Genomic DNA, 16,036 nt, shown 5'->3' with positions numbered 1-16,036 from the left:
TAGGAACTGCTATGTTGCATAATTCCAAATATGACTGTCTATTGTTGTTATTGCACAATGAACACTGTAGGTGGTTCACACATACATATATACAAGTCGGAAGAGCTTTAAGTGTGTGAAACATGAGTTACAATTACTGTGTCTTTGTGTATATATATTAGGGGTGTCACAGTACACAGAAGTCATGATTCGGTACATATTTTTGTTTAGATGTCACGGTTCAGTACAAGTTAGGGTTAGGTATGAGTTTGGGACAAGAGCTAGAATCAGCAGAGAGCTGCCGTCAGCCATTTCAGCACCGTGAGACAAAGTGTAAATGTAAACTTTCTTTTTCATTATAGGACATGTTGCACCGAAATCATAACAATTTAGTTTTAGGCTGTTAGTGACCATCTGATGACCCACCAGGATTATGTTGTGCACTTTCGTGATTGGTTTGAAAGTGCAAACAGTTACGGAGACTTCCGAAAACAAAGTACTCGTGAGTACTCGGGTGTTTCCGATAAGTGACGTAGCTACTAGAAGCATCCCAGCGTGCGCTTCGATGGATTGTAGCTACTAATGTTAAAGGAAAAGAAAACCCACTAATAATTTATGATTGGGTTGGTAGATTATGATATTGAGAGCCCATATGAAAAGTTGTAGGCATGTGTGATCACTGTTCACATGTTAAAGTTAAGAGCGTTTTTGTATGGCTAGAAGGGGGGGCAGGGGGTGGAGGCTCTGCTGGCTGATCTAATGGGAGGCGCAACTGTCGTGCAAAGTGCCAGAGGGACTTTTCTTCATCCACGACAAGGATTTAATTGTTTTCAGACGTCATTTTCTGCAAGATGTGTTGATGAATCCACTAAAACTAACAGGTAAGACTTTATATTTATTGTATGTGTGAATTTACGCTGCATGATGACCGCAGCTTTCAGCCAATTAATGGACAGCATCAATTGACGTATTTCCACTTATGAGAAAGCCTGTAAAAATCTATAAATTAGCCATATCTTTGTTTAAGCCGCAGTACTCAAAGCGTGTGAAAAAAGTTACGGCTTAGAGTCCAGAAATTAGCTATTTACATTAGCGTGTGTTCGCCATGTGTAGCTTTTCTGTGCCTATGCTATGTCACAGCATTTCACAAGCGATCCGGGGGATTTTTACTGATTGGTTCAAATTGTGTCAATGGCGGCATTTATGAAATCGTCGATGATGGATGAATTCTGACTTTCGGAGGTGGATATTTCAGTTGTAAGGGCTCCTTTTTTTCATTTATATGCATCAACCGTTACTTTATTGCATAGTCTATCTTCCCAGCTGTATTTTATCAGAGTTTTCTTTTTCTTTCAGAACTGAGACACAGATTAATTCCAAAGTTCACTTAAGTGTGATGCCGTGTTATGATGACTCCTTTTTAAGTGAAAACTGTTTATTTTGATGCAGTAACAGTAAAAGCAGCAGGCCTGAGAAGATTCAGTGCACCTGCAGCCATCAGCCATAAATGCAGCCTGTCAGTAATAATCTCTGCTGGAGGATCAGCTTTGAGCATGATTAATTATGAGGGTTGTTATTAGTAAAATAAAAAAAATCTGCTGTCAGGGAAAAAACATTCATGTTCACAGCAGCAGGAGCCTCTCATCAGCTACACACACACACACACATTCCAGCCCCAAATTCACATTCAAAGTAAAAGAAAAAAAAAAATGAAAACACAAAAGGGGTAAAATCCTGAACATGCAGCACTCACCCAGAGGTAGATTTCTTTCCAAATGTAAACTCCACACAATCAGCACCCCCACACGCATGCTCAGTCATTGGCTGCCTTTATTTCTGTCATGATTGGGGCACATGGAGTCCATTAACTCCTGGAAATGTATTCTGACTTTTTCCAGTGTAACAAATCCATCTCTGTGCCAAGGCAGTCTGTTAAAAACTGTGTCAGATCTCCTCGCATCCACGTACACAGCTTCAGTAAACCACATCCACACAAACAGCACGTCATCACACTTTAGGTTCCAAAATCCAACACTCTAAACTTCACCTCAAAACTAAGAGTTTTGAGGTGAAGTGTGTCATCTCGTGCCTGTAAATCCGAGCCATCACTTTCGAACAGCACCTCAGAAGCTTCATTTTCAGACAGAGCAGGTTTGTTTACCCTCTATCAGTCATTGTGATGTTTCTGCTCATTCTAAAATGTGCGTCACATGCTGAGAATTGACGAGTGAGACGTTTTCTGGAAATGCACCTGCCAGCGCTCAGAGTGAGAGGAATAAAATACATCAGCGATTACTAATTATTAGCACATCTATGTGGAGAGACAATCATGAGTACTTTTATGTTATCTTGCTATCTGGGACGTGAAAAAAATGTTTGACATGTCCTTTAAACATTTATGAATTGGATTACATCTCTTGTCATTCACATTGGGATTAATTTACTGTGCAGCATGTTATGTGTTATATTTTTTATTTGTTTATATGTTGTGTGACCCACACTCCCTTCAATATTTTGTCCATTTTTAGTTTTTTTTTGTTTGTTTTTTTTGTTGTTTTTTTTTCGCCAATTATGGCATCTCATAAAACCCTCTCTGTGCAGATTTTAAATCATTGTACGCAGTGTCATTATTTGGTGGCTATCTTATCCATGAAATTTCACACTAATTCATATAAAACATCCACTTAGTGTAAGTTGGTGGCATTTTCTATGTAAACTCAAATGTGCACTGATCTTATCCAGGGAGAGCCATTCAGTGCAAATGCAGGATCAGTAGACTTGCACTTTTAGGTTCATATTTCAGAAGAAAAAGGTAAACTACCCAATTCCATTTCTGCTTCCACAGTTTCTAATTGAAATAATCCGCTTGCTCTCTTCAATTGGCCAGTGTTGTATAAAGTACTGATAAATCACACTTAAGTAAAAGTACAGATACCCATTAAAAAATTACTTTGGTAGAAGTTCAAGCCGATTGAAATGCTACTCAAGTAAAAGTCTTAAAGTATCTAGTATTTATTGTACTTAAGTATGACGAGTAATATACAACTAAATGTACTCAAGTATTGAAAGTAAAAGTACAAGTAAATGTTAATAATCAAAAACGGACTGGTTTTTTTTTTATATTAAAGTTTATCTAGGCTTGTAAATGACTGGTAGTATTAGTCAAAATACTGAAAATTATGCACATGACACAAAAACACTTCAGAAACAAGGTTTCAAAACCTAAACGAGAGTAGGCTACTCACTAGGTGTTCACAGGAAACAGTTATTTATTTCTATATGTATATTGTTATATGGTTTTATCTTTTCTGTGTTTTGTTTCATTAGGTTCTTTTTGTCTCTTTCTCTAAAATTGTATTGTAACATTATTAGTCTATTATTATTGACTATTATTGTGTATTATGTAGACTATTATTGTTGTTGCTATAATATATGAATAAAAATAAATTAAAAAAATTACAATTTGACTCTTTTATGACAACGAACGCAGAGCCATTAACTATACAGAAAACAAATCAACACAAACGTGCTGATGCAAACAGCTTAATGCTAACTTTAACATTGAAAACACCATAGACATGTTAACGCTTTAGTATTGGTCCCATTTTTAAGTTATAAAATACATCTATCAACTGTTTCAGAAGACCATAACAGATCGGTTTAACATAAAAATATTAAATACTACTCACAGACATATGCTCTTCAGGGTTTTAGCGGGAAAAAATTAGGATAAAGCGACAATGAACCCTCAAAGCGTAGATCGAAGCAGTGCTTCGATTTACGAATCACTGCTTCGATTGGTTCAAGGTTCAAAGCAAAGCCGCGCTGCAGAAAAGTTGATTACAGACCCGCTGCAGGTCTGTAATCAATGCAGAGAAATGATCATTTTCCTGACAAACACCCCCCCAAGTGCGCAACTGCAAAAAAAAAAAAAAAAAAAAAAGCCTACCGGACATGCCTCATGACAAATCAGCCTGACTTTGTTGCAGTCTCTAGTAATCAGTGGTGTCTCTGGGTGAAAACACGACTTTTTTCGTGTGTGTTTGTGTTTGTTTGTTTGTGTGTGTGTTTGTTTGTGTGTGTTTTTTTTGTAACGAGTAACGGCATGGCACATAGAAAATGTGTCGGAGTAGAAGTATGCAATTAAGGTCGGAAATGTAGTGAAGTGAAAGTAAGCTGAATTTAAAAAACTCAAGTAAAGTACAAAGTCTCACAAAATGTACTTAAGTACAGTAGTGAAGTATTTTTACTTCGTTACTATACAACACTGCAACTGGCTGGTTCGCTTTTTCCTCTTTTCATCTCAGAAACAGACAGCAGACTGAGGGGTGTGGCCCCACCTCCTGCACAGATCATGAAACCAGAGTGACAGTCTGTGTAATGAAATTAAATGTCAGTGACTTATGGAAACAAATAAGCATGTGTCTAGAATTTTACTGTGCAGTTATACCATGCATTCTTAATGCAGTTCTGTGCACCGAACCATCAAATGCATACTGTACAGTTGTATACAAATACATGTATTGTGACACTCCTACTGGAACAAGATGTACATAGACAAGGACTGATAGTGTGATAGACATGGTAAATGGACTGCATTTATATAGCGCTTTTCCACCTGCAACCGACGCTCAAGGCGCTTTACAAAAATACCTCACATTCACCCCGATGTCAGGCTGCTGCCATACAAGACGCTCGTTGCACACCGGGAGCATCTAGGGGATTAAGGCCCTTGCCCAAGGGCCCTTAGTGATTTTCCGGTCTGGCTGGGATTTGAACCGAGGATCCTCTGGTCTCAAGCCCAACTCTTAATCACTAGACCATCTCCTCCCCATTTGAATGGCGGTTTTCTGTTTTTCTTCCACGTCTTTCTGGTTTTGGTTGTCTTTGACATCATTTTAGCTGAGCAGTCTGTCATTTTCTGTACTTCTTTGTGCAAGTGTGCTGTTCTTCTGAACAATGTCTGGATTTTCAGACACTACAACCAGCATGTACCACATTTGCAATGGTTTGCTTTCTGAGAAACCAACATTTCTCTTCGGTGTGTAAAGTTTTTCCTCGGTGCAATGGTACAGACACAATTTGTCAGTGAAGTGAGTTGGGGTGTGTCAGATTGGCAAACTGTTTTGTCCCTGTTGCCAAATTAGTTTGGATATTTTTAAAAATACTTTGAAACAAAATTGCTTTGTTTGCATTTATTTCTGACCATATATTTAAAATATGTGCATAAAATATAGGGGTACCAACAGTTTTGTCTATGTGTGTATTTAAGCAAAAATTAATGCACTAACATGGCCATTAACACCGTCATGTCTCAGCCGTACCTGGAACTGTAATCTTGCCTGATACCTGAAGGTGCTGAATATTCTTTATCCTTTGGCTTTGTTTGTTTGTTTTTAAAGGAATGAGACATTCAGTTTGCGTGATTTGAGCCTCAACATGATGTAATGTAGTCCACCTCCTTTAACCTGTAACACTCTGTGCAAGTCCTCTGTACATGTTGATCTGTGGCACAGCTAACCACAGACCTTCTGCAGGTGACTATCAACGCAGCCTGTCTGCCCCCATCTCCATCCTCGTGGAGGACACTGATATGTACACAGACATGATTGACTTATCCGCTTCCCTGGACCTCAGGAGGCTTCTGGCCACGAACACAGACAATGATATCTCAGAGAGCCCATCCAACAGCATCAGCTTCCTGCCGTGAGTTAAATTTATAATCACTTTATTTATTGATTTAATATTGATATTTTATTTTTACAGTAAATTGCAGATGGATATTATAATGTAAAAAACAGTTTTAAGGTTCGTCCTTCAGAGTCCTCTCAAAACGATTCACAGTAAAATAAACAAACAAAAATACAACCATTTTTGACCGCACATTTTGTATAATTCAGGAAAGAAGCCCAAATTAACTCCGAGGATTTTTTTTTAAAAAGTGTCTCCAAGGTCCTGCACAGTCTCAGGATCACAAATAAGGAGCTGGTGAACAGCTTGAAGGCATCATATAGAAATCATGAAACCTGAGCCTGTGGACACAGGAGAAAAATATGAATCCAAAATTGACAATCACAGGCTCACCCTTTTTTTCTTTTTTATGTAGTTAACCTAGCCTTTTGTAGGTGGTGAACACATAATTAAATACATAAATAATAACTTATAGCTCATTGTTTTTGGTGTCCAGGATTCCAGATGATTCTTCAGGGGACATGACCAGTCCAGCTGCCACAGAGGAGAACCTCGGCCTGTTCCTGCTGAGGAAGGACAGTGAGAGAAGAGCCACACTGTACCAAGTACTCGTAGACTACATAAGTAGTGTGGTCTCTACTGTGCAGGAGTCTGTGCCTCAGGTACACAGATTTAATGACAAATAGAATCTTGTTAAAGTTGGATGTTTATCTAAAAGCTGTTCAGCCTTTGAGTTTTTTTTTTTAAGATTTGTCATAATGAAAAAGAATTTTCTTCAGCACCACTATAATTTTATTCCTTATAATTTAAATTAGGGATTCATAATGTGATATTGAAATATGATTAAAAAATTTGCACTGTCTGGAAACAATTTAGACTTTCGACCCCTGAAGGGAACACATTGAAGCAGTCAGACGCTATGACCTACATTTGATAGCGGCGTTATTATAGATCATATGGGGGCTTCCACTGATCTGCAGGAGGGATGCTTGGAAGGACAGTTTGAGTAAAGAAAAGCAGTGTGACGTCAGCTGCCTGCTCACTCAAATAATCACCTCCAAGCCAACGTAGGGGGCGCACTATTATTATTTACCTTTTTTTAAAAGAGATTTACAGTCGGCTGCACTTCGGTTACACCTTAACTGCTGCAGCTTGCTTTAAAAATGCATCAAATAAGTGTAAACCAGACTGGAAAATACTAAGTAGCAAATAATAAATGCATACCGTGCAAGAGAACCGCATCCTGCTGATTTCACTTCTCCTGAACTGATGTCCAGCACTGCTTCTGGCTTCACAGGACTTTGGATACTTTGATATTTCAAAGTTCCACATGACATAAGCCGGTAATCATAGATGTTGCTAACACTTAGCACTGCTAGCTGTGTCAAAATCTTACGTTCTTACAACAGCTGGACCAGTGAAATCTGTAACCCGCCATCAATTTCTCTTTAAGCCTTCATGGTCACACTCTTGGAAAATCAGATGAAGTTGCGTGGATTTCTCATAGGCACATGTAGAACTAAATCATGGATGTCAAGCATGGTAAAGAATGGGGCTGGAAATTTGGCTGAATAGAGAGGGGACAAAAAAATGTTGACTATACCCCCAAAAAATACATATCGGTCAGGTTCTACTGCACATGCCCAAAACGGTACAACAGGTTTTTTCTCCTCAATATTTTCTTTCCCTAGTCTTTTGCACTTTCCACCTGTGAATCTGTACGTTGCTGCATTCTGCAATTTTTAGCTCTAACTGACCAGGGTGGATGTTTTCTGAACCCGTCTGTCTTTGTCCACACTAACTCAGAAAGTTGTGGATGGATTTTGACTAAATGTTTGTGGGGTGACGGGTTTTATTGTCATCACACTGGTTTGCTTCTTGCTCGCCTCAGTGCTGCTGGTAAAATGTGGGGGTTGCTGTTTAGCGACAGTATTTTTGACCCTGGAACACATACCTGAGATGCAGTGTTTTGATTGTTGCACTGAAGTGGTCTTTTTTTTTTCTTGACTGTACGTAGCGGTAGTAATTTTGTTCACCTGTTAGCTTTGCATGTGGAAACACTCCAAAAAGGGTTTTACCATTTCACCAGTGTTACTTGGTGTTGTGTGTTATTCCTTTTAATAGTGAGACCGTTCGGCTGCTCCCTTGTTTGCACTCGGGGTCGCCACAGCAAATCCAAGGTGGATCTGCATGTTGAATCGGCACAAGTTTTACGCCGAATGCCCTTCCTGACGCAATTCCACATTACATGGAGAAATGTGGCAGGGGTGGGATTTGAACCGGGAACCTTCTGCACTGAAACCAAGTGCATTAACCACTTGGCCACCACCCCTGTGTGTTATTCCTTTTAATGTTTTATTCTTAGTATTACATTCTTTTCGGTTTAGGTGGTAGACCAAATCCTCAGGCAACAACTTTAGCTCATTTCAAAATGAGCAGTCATTTGGTCCATGTCAAACTTTATTAAAACTGATGAACCTCCAAACAGAAGAAATGGCTCCTCTGGTTGGCACAATTTCTTCGGCATCATGGTCTCCTCCATTTCCTAAAATGTCTTTATCCAACCTGTCCACCATGACTGCTGCTGAAGAACTCGTCCAAGCGTGCCTTTGCCTTTTAGTGGTGTAGCAGTGAGTTTCCCACCTCAAACAGTGCCAGACCGCGTAACGTTTGTCCTATTGGCATGAAAAATTCATATCATGCAGAAAATAAATACCGATATTCCATATGGACCTGTACACAGTCGAGCGCTACCGCTTCCTCATAGAGTACAGTTTAAAAAACATCTTTATTTTTACCAGTACTCGTTTCTCTTTAAAAGCTTGGCGGTGAAATGTCGCTCACTGCCGATCACATCACTGAGCTGGTTACCTGCCTTCGAGAGAACATCCGCACCCCTGACAAGAAGCAGCTGACCGTCAGCCTGCTGAAGCTCAGAGCCAAGCTGCTGGCAGCTGCAGTACCTCCGAGCTACCTGCAGGCTGTGCTGTTCAGCTTCCAAGATGCAGTAAGTCTTTTAATTTATTTAGTTTTTAAATAAATGTTGATAACTCTGCCATCAGTATGATTTATTTATTTTTTTTATGAATGATCCTCCTGTTAGACGGCTCTTTCATCATTTATAGCATATTTTGTTGTTATGAAGGTAAAGAAGGTGCTGCGGCAGCGGCAGGTGAAGCCTCATTGGATGTTTGCTCTGGATAACCTGCTCAGACGGGCGGTACAGGACGCCATCACCGTGCTGCTCCCAGGTACCTCACGTTTCATCCGCAGGATGTGGTTTGTGCTGTTTAGTGTTGATTGTTTGTCTTTCATTCTTCTCCCTCCACCTGTGTCTGATTTCCAGAACTTAAACTGCAGCTTCAGTCCTCGTTTGATGACAGCGGTCCAGAGGATCAGTCTGCTGACCCAGACACTCCTGTCGCTTCTGCAGCTGAGCAGATGGTGGGACTAAATGAAACTCAGACAGTAACAGTAAATGAAATCCCGTCTTCAGCCAGACCCAGTTCCCCTGCAGACATCAGTCTCATTGCAAACTGTCCCCTCAGTGAGCAGCTCAGAGAGCTACGACTGGAGACCAGAAGGTAACGGCAGTTTTACTATTGAGAAACAAAAATTAAAGAGTACATTTGTCTCAAAACATGTTTTAATGAAGTTACTACTTCGCACTATTGTCATGTCCACTGTTGTCTTCATATTCAAGGCTTTAGAAAAGGGATGTTTAGAATTGAACACGTTCCCCTGCAATTAGGACATGTAATGGAGTCAGTCAGGACACCTTTCCACAGGGCGGCAGCAGTTGTGAGTCTAACATGAGGCTTTAAAATGCACCCGATCAGCAGAGGTGATGTGAAAACACCTTTCTGTGTCATCTCTTCAGTGACCCTCGTGTGTGTTGTTGTCTCACATGGCGGCACATTTCCACAGAGATCTGCTGCGTGTTTTTTTTTTTGTTTTTTTTTAAACATATATGCTGGATTTTGAGCGGTTAGCCGTCATATTTCCTCACTCTGCCTGTGCACTGAGAGAGAGGATGAGAGAGACAAGCTAAATATTAAATGGTTCATTTTTCTCACCAGTTTGTATTTATTTTATGCGTGTGTGCGTGTGCTTTTCTCTCATTGACGGACGGCGGCTAAGTCTGTAGAAAAATTACATCACTGGACACCTTCTATTGGAATTTTTATGACTGGAAAACAACTGAGCCGTTAAAAATAAAACTGGGTCTTTAAAAAAAACATTGCAGGGACTGAAAAAAATTCACTTGACTGTTGTCCTGTTCTCACTTTGTCCTCCTATAACCTGAACTCTGTGAGTCAAACTCTGGATTATAAAATTCATGGAAAAAAGGACAAAACTGTGGTGAGTCTGCAATGAACTTAATGTACCTATTTATATATTAAAATGTTCCACACGAGGTGTTTTCATGAATGTGCTGTCAGGCGCACAGCAATGGGGAAAAAAAACCCCGTACACACCCACGTAATCCAAACTGAATGTACAGAAATGTAGAAAAAGGATGAATTTACTATGTAGCTCCTTTTGGCTTCCACATTTTTAGTTAGTGCTACAGGTTGTCATCATAACAGTAATCAGGGTGCAGATTACTTGTCTGACGTGACATGTTTTCAGTGACATCCTGCTGTTTGTTTGTTTGTTTGTAAGAAAAAAATCGTGAGACCACTCAGGCTGCTTCCACATGCAAAGTGTGGAAGCAGCCCTAAGGCTTGTACCAGGTAGATCGCTTCATCAAGAAATGTCTGGCATAAATGTTGGGAGTCTGTGTTTGGTAAAATATGGGTTGTTTTCAAAGCTTTTTAGGAAATAAGAATAATGAGTAAAATGATAGCTCATTTGTACCAGCATGGTAGTTTAGTCTCACAGTGAGAGAGTCCCAGGTTCACTTTCAACCTGGGGTTTCATTGATTAAAACATTGCTTAGAGTTTATACTGAAAGTATATGTGCGAACAAAAGGCAAAAATGGCTGAAAAATAATTTTTCATATGTCAAATACTACTTTGAATTATGAGCAGTTGGATCCTCCTCATATCCTGCACTCCACATGCCCACATTCAAGCACAAATGGTCAATGCAACAATCTTGAATATTCAAACATATGTACGAAGCCCAAAACATGTATTTATTATGGCAACTGAGAGGAAGAGCAGGAAAATAAGCATTTCTGAAACAGAAATTGATGTGGACAGACAACAAACAATAAATGCAACGCGTGGTAATAGTGTTTACAATAGCACCCACAAATATGTTCAAAGCAAACCATTTGTAATAATCACTTAATTGTGCTGCATGTTTTGTCTTAATTTTGATGTCACACTCATTATACACAGAACTTTAACAAGCTTTGAGAAACATTTAAAAAAAAAAAACACCGTAAGAACCAGCATGAAACTTTCCACTTAACTGAATAACTAGACAATTATTTATCATTATACCTGTCTCAGAATCCTTTTACTGTAAGAGATTACACAGCAGAAAAAAGTTGCACTATGCAGAGTTTCTCCAATCATACCTAGAGAGATCTGTAATGCAGTTGTCTGAGTAGAGTCTTGGTGGCTTCCCTCACTATTCTCCATCTTTCATGGCCACGTTTTGAGAATGACCTACTCCAGACAGACAATATTGTGTGATTATTGGTATAAATGAAGCCAAAAACATTCAGTGATTTGGAAATGTTCATGTTTCTATCCTCTGATTTGTTAAAAAAACTGTTTCCAAAATTGAAACGAGATATTTGGCTTTAGCATTTCATTTTTATCATATTTAGAGTTTTGTCTTCACTCTGAAGAATGAAGGACAGTTTTAGAAAGCTGAATATAGAGAACCCAGAATTGTTGTTCTTTTTTAAATGGATGTCCTAAATATTTAAAATTTGCAAATGCCAAAGGGTGCCCAAAATGTTGGCATGTTACTGTGCCCATTTGGCCTTGTCATCCCTTTTACTGATGAAGACATTTTGCGTTGTTCCAGGTTGCTGATTCAGCTGAGTCAGAAGGAAAGCGAGTACCAGGAGTTGCTGAGAAAGTGTCTCCAGAGGAAACAGAACCAGATTGATGCCATGTGGAATGTAGAAGTGGCTGCAGGTAACCTTTTTAGACTGGATTCTGAAGGTTATTCGTACGGCTGTCTTCACCACTTAGAACAGGAATGGCCCCTGTAGCAGGGTCCAGCACCCTCTCTGTAACAGTGATGGGAGTTTTCCTGGAATTCTCAGAAAACTGGGTATTTACATCCATGGAGAATGTTTCTGGGTTGTTGTTGTTGTTTTTTTTTCCTGGCCTGCATTGGATTTCGTCTATGGTTTGATTTCATGATCTTCATCACAGTGGATATTAAGTCTCAGGGTTTCACGTCCTGAGCCGAGCCTGAAGGATAAATGTAACGTGCCACCGCTCATCCACGGAGCAGCAAATGATGTTACCATAAACTCTGTGTTGCGTTGAAACTACAAAACAATTGGATGGAAATGTCCTTCTACAGGGAGATGATTTAAAGTTCATCAGGAAAAAATTAAAATGGGCCTGGTTCGAGCAAAAGGACAAAAAAATTTTAATCATTATTTTTACAGAAACACTAACACTCCCTGGTAAATCTTATCTTTGATGGAATTCTTTGTCAGTTGCACAAATCAAAATTAATCAAAAAGGTTAGTTATTTTGCACAAATCATAATCTGTCTTAGGAGTGAATTTTCTTCAAACTGTCTCCATGCAAACTCTAGCCTGCTAAATCTCCATTTTATGGTTTCTTCTGTTACATGGGCGTGAAATATTTGCGTGGCGAAAAATATGATAAACATTTAATACACTCGCAGAAGTCAAATATTGATGTGAAAAACATTTGTCTTTTTGCACGATATATGAATCGTTGGTATCGCAGAAGTGCTGACATCAGCACTAGCTGGAAAATTATTTATATAAGTGAATCAAAATCCAATTTAAACCAAAATCAGTGTTCCCGAGAACTAAAAGGAACAGGAGGTGCAGCTTTACATGTGTCACATTTTATTTTTGTTCATGTTCAGACACTGTCAGTTGTTATAAAAGCACAAATTGCTGAAGTCAAATGTTTAGATAAATGTAGAGAGAGAACAGTAACAGTCTGTGACACAGAGGAGAATACTGTTATTACTATTTGATAAAACCACATATTTGCATTGGACTGTATATTATAGTTCTGTCATCGCTAATATGGGAAAATATGCTTTTTATGAATAAAATGAAACTGAGAACTGTCTCTCATTTAGATTATTAATAGCACCACATTACATCAAATTGAATGAAATATTTCAAATTTTCTGGGGGAGGCCTCACAACCCCCCTAGTAGGTGCTGCAGTCCCAACACCATTAAAGATTTTCTTTTTTTTCCAAGAGCCACTCACATCCCTGCATAGTCTTTGGAGCATTTTCTAATCACAACCTCATAATGAAATGGTAATAAATGGATATCAGATGTGGTTCACTGGTGGAATATGTTCTTGCAAATATAGTTATATTTCAGTTTGCCCATTTTGGGCAAATATTTTATATGTTTAACAATATCACAAACGTCAAGCCAAGGATCCGTCGTTGCATCACACAGTCTGTTGCTGCTTTTGAACACCTGCCACTAATTAATAAGTGGCACATGAAGCATCACTGTGTGCGTGCTCTCCATCATTCTTATTCTGTTCTGATCCACCGCGTTTTAACTCTGTTTTGGTCTATTTCAGAAAGTAACACCTCATGTTACTTTTGGAATGGGTCTCTATTTTTAGAATTTAAATTCTGCACGTTTCTCTTGGGTTCAGAGTTCTAGCAGTCCGTTTTGTCTCAGTTGCCAACGTCTTGTGTAGATACTTGAGTGATCAATTCTGGCTGTGGAAACACGATAACTGTTAAGTTGTTGTGACATTAATCCAATGATATAGGCCTGCAGTATATATAACGTGCTGAAACCCTTTGTCATCTCTATATATTGTAGATGGTGACATGAATTCGCAGAGGAGCTCTGATCCTGAGGCAAAGACGTTGGTGGGCTGGCTCAAAGCCGTACCTGTAGATCAAGACACTGTTGATAAGGTAAAGAGAGGTTTTTGTTTTCACCCCAGAGATTGGTTGGCAGCATTCATCTATTCATTATTGATTCATGTCTGTCGTGTCCTATTTTCTAGCTACTCTGTCATCGGTTCACCTTGAACTGTCTCCTCCACATGGCTTGCAGGGATGACTTGATGTACTGTGGACTAAGGTGAGCTGCCACCATGCATCATGTCATACAGTCTATCCACGCGGGGTGACCTACCTTATCCTCAGAGCTCTGAGTGGAGAAAGATGCAGTTTATTAGCTTATCCATTATTGTTTGTGTTAGCGCTCATGTCCTAGTTATAGTGTGGTGGTCTGAGTCAGTTTGGATCCAGTTTTTTACCTTTTGTAAAATATTAAATGCCATAACTGCATTGCAATTGCAAAGTTATGGTAAATTATTGAGTAGGTTTTCTATTATGGGTATAGCTTTTTAGCAGATGAACACATACAGTATCAGCATACCAATCCTGCCTAAGCATCTAGTTTCATTTTACAGGAAACTGCAAACTCACTCTGCTTTTAGAAATATTTATGTTTGCAGGTCAGAATTTAATAAAATTGTATTATGCCACGTTTACACATAACGACAAAAAGTCACGAATGCCACGAAGTATACATTCTTGGCCGCTGATCACATATGTGATGATTTGAGGCAGAGGCGTCAGGTGTCCTCAGGAACTGCTGCAACCTGTTACCGGGTTGTTCCATGTCAAATCACCCAAAATAAATAAGATGTTTCACCCTACCATCTCGGATTTGGCTAAAATTTGGTTTCTAGGGTAGATTAGGCTGGCAAAGACGAATTTCCAAATATTAGCCCAATCGGACCAACGGTTCTCAAGTTATGACCCACCCAATTTGGCAAAACTCACCCAAAATCGGGGTAGCGCCTGATATTTGAGCCCCCATATTTCACCAACCAGTGGGGCTATCAACAAAAAAATGGTGTCGCTAGACTGGAAATTGTCCAAGGCATCCAATTCTGGCCTTGGATTTGATGTAGGAGAAAGTTGAAATATGATGACCTTTTGACCTTTACTTTGACCTTGACATTGACCTTGTTGCCCACGTGACCATGACCCATTAATCATAACGCGTGGCATGTGTTGGTGGCAAATTATCAGGAACCATTACGCACTGTCAAGAATAATGTTCCGCAGTATTGCGCATAACAACGCATTGTTACGTTCTGTCACGTTGTGAATGAGGCGAATTGTCTCCACACACACACACACACACACACACACACACACCCATATTCATCCATCAGCTGCTGAACAATTCAGATCGCTCCAGTTTGCTCCTCAAAATCCACAGCAAAAGAACTTTGTGATCGCATGCTTAATTGGGCTCTGTGCCATAGAGTGGCACAGAGAAGAGGAGGAGACAGAGAGAGTCAGATGTGTGGTTGTCATTGCGCTCATTTTCTCAAACATCAAGTACAGCAGCAGGTGGAACACCTGCAAGAGCACGCTGATGTGCATTGGAACGAGACTTTTAGCCAACTTGGCATCACTGTCCTTCTTCAGCATACTGCAACTGAATGTGGTGCAGCAGGATTTAATTGTGCGCATATCTGAGAAAAACACTGTCACACTCTATTAAGGATCACCACTAATCAAGATGGATCAAGACGTTCAGCTGCGACCTCAATGACATGAGGCAAAATGAGGGCCGCACGTGACATTCGTGGAAGATTTTTTTTGACAGCCAAAAACATGCTCCACAAAAATCACGAATATCACACACCAACACACACTATTAAGAAACCTATTCAGATGCGTTAAGTCATATTTGTCAGGAATGTGCCAAGAATGATGCAAATATGACATTTGTAGCACGTCCTGCCTATGTGTAAATGCAGCATTAGGTAGCACCCTGTGACCTTTAATTGGAGTAAGCGGTTGCAGATGAGTGTATTAGGTAGCAAGGCTAATTTAAATGCTGGCTGCTCCCATTGTGTACAGTGCCTCTAAGCATGGTTTGCCATGTTTTCCATCCAGTCGATGCTTAAAACTCAACTAGCTTGCCTTCGTTTGGCTGCTACCTTGTGCTCAAGTCGAGATCCATATCTAGTTTTGGCACAAGTGTTACACCACATTATTTTCCTGGTGCAAATACAGATCAACAAGGACAATGGGTATGGATGTGTTTGAGCTGTGAGACAAGAGTTCTAACTGCTGCCCCACCATCCATCCATTTTCTCTACCCGCTTGTTCCAATTGAGGGTCACTGGGAGGCTGGAGCTTATCCCAGCGGTCATTCGGCATGAGTCAGGGT

General features: G+C 39.7%; 1 protein-coding gene across 1 annotated transcript in view; it reads left to right on the top strand.

Annotated features, from left to right (window-relative positions):
• si:ch211-1i11.3 (mitogen-activated protein kinase kinase kinase 5) overlaps positions 1-16,036 on the top strand; it is an 83,410-nt gene that overhangs the window by 65,776 nt on the left and 1,598 nt on the right. Inside the window, exons 20-27 of the mRNA XM_034174090.1 lie at positions 5,517-5,685; positions 6,167-6,332; positions 8,492-8,677; positions 8,816-8,921; positions 9,017-9,254; positions 11,660-11,772; positions 13,652-13,749; positions 13,842-13,918. Of these exons, the coding sequence (XP_034029981.1) occupies positions 5,517-5,685; positions 6,167-6,332; positions 8,492-8,677; positions 8,816-8,921; positions 9,017-9,254; positions 11,660-11,772; positions 13,652-13,749; positions 13,842-13,918 (1,153 nt within the window). The remainder of the gene's footprint in view (positions 1-5,516; positions 5,686-6,166; positions 6,333-8,491; positions 8,678-8,815; positions 8,922-9,016; positions 9,255-11,659; positions 11,773-13,651; positions 13,750-13,841; positions 13,919-16,036) is intronic.

This window comes from Thalassophryne amazonica, chromosome 7, assembly GCF_902500255.1.
Source record: "Thalassophryne amazonica chromosome 7, fThaAma1.1, whole genome shotgun sequence".
Taxonomy (NCBI): domain Eukaryota; kingdom Metazoa; phylum Chordata; class Actinopteri; order Batrachoidiformes; family Batrachoididae; genus Thalassophryne; species Thalassophryne amazonica.
The sequence above is the reverse complement of the archived record's forward strand: the minus strand, read 5'-3'. Positions and strand labels throughout refer to the sequence as shown.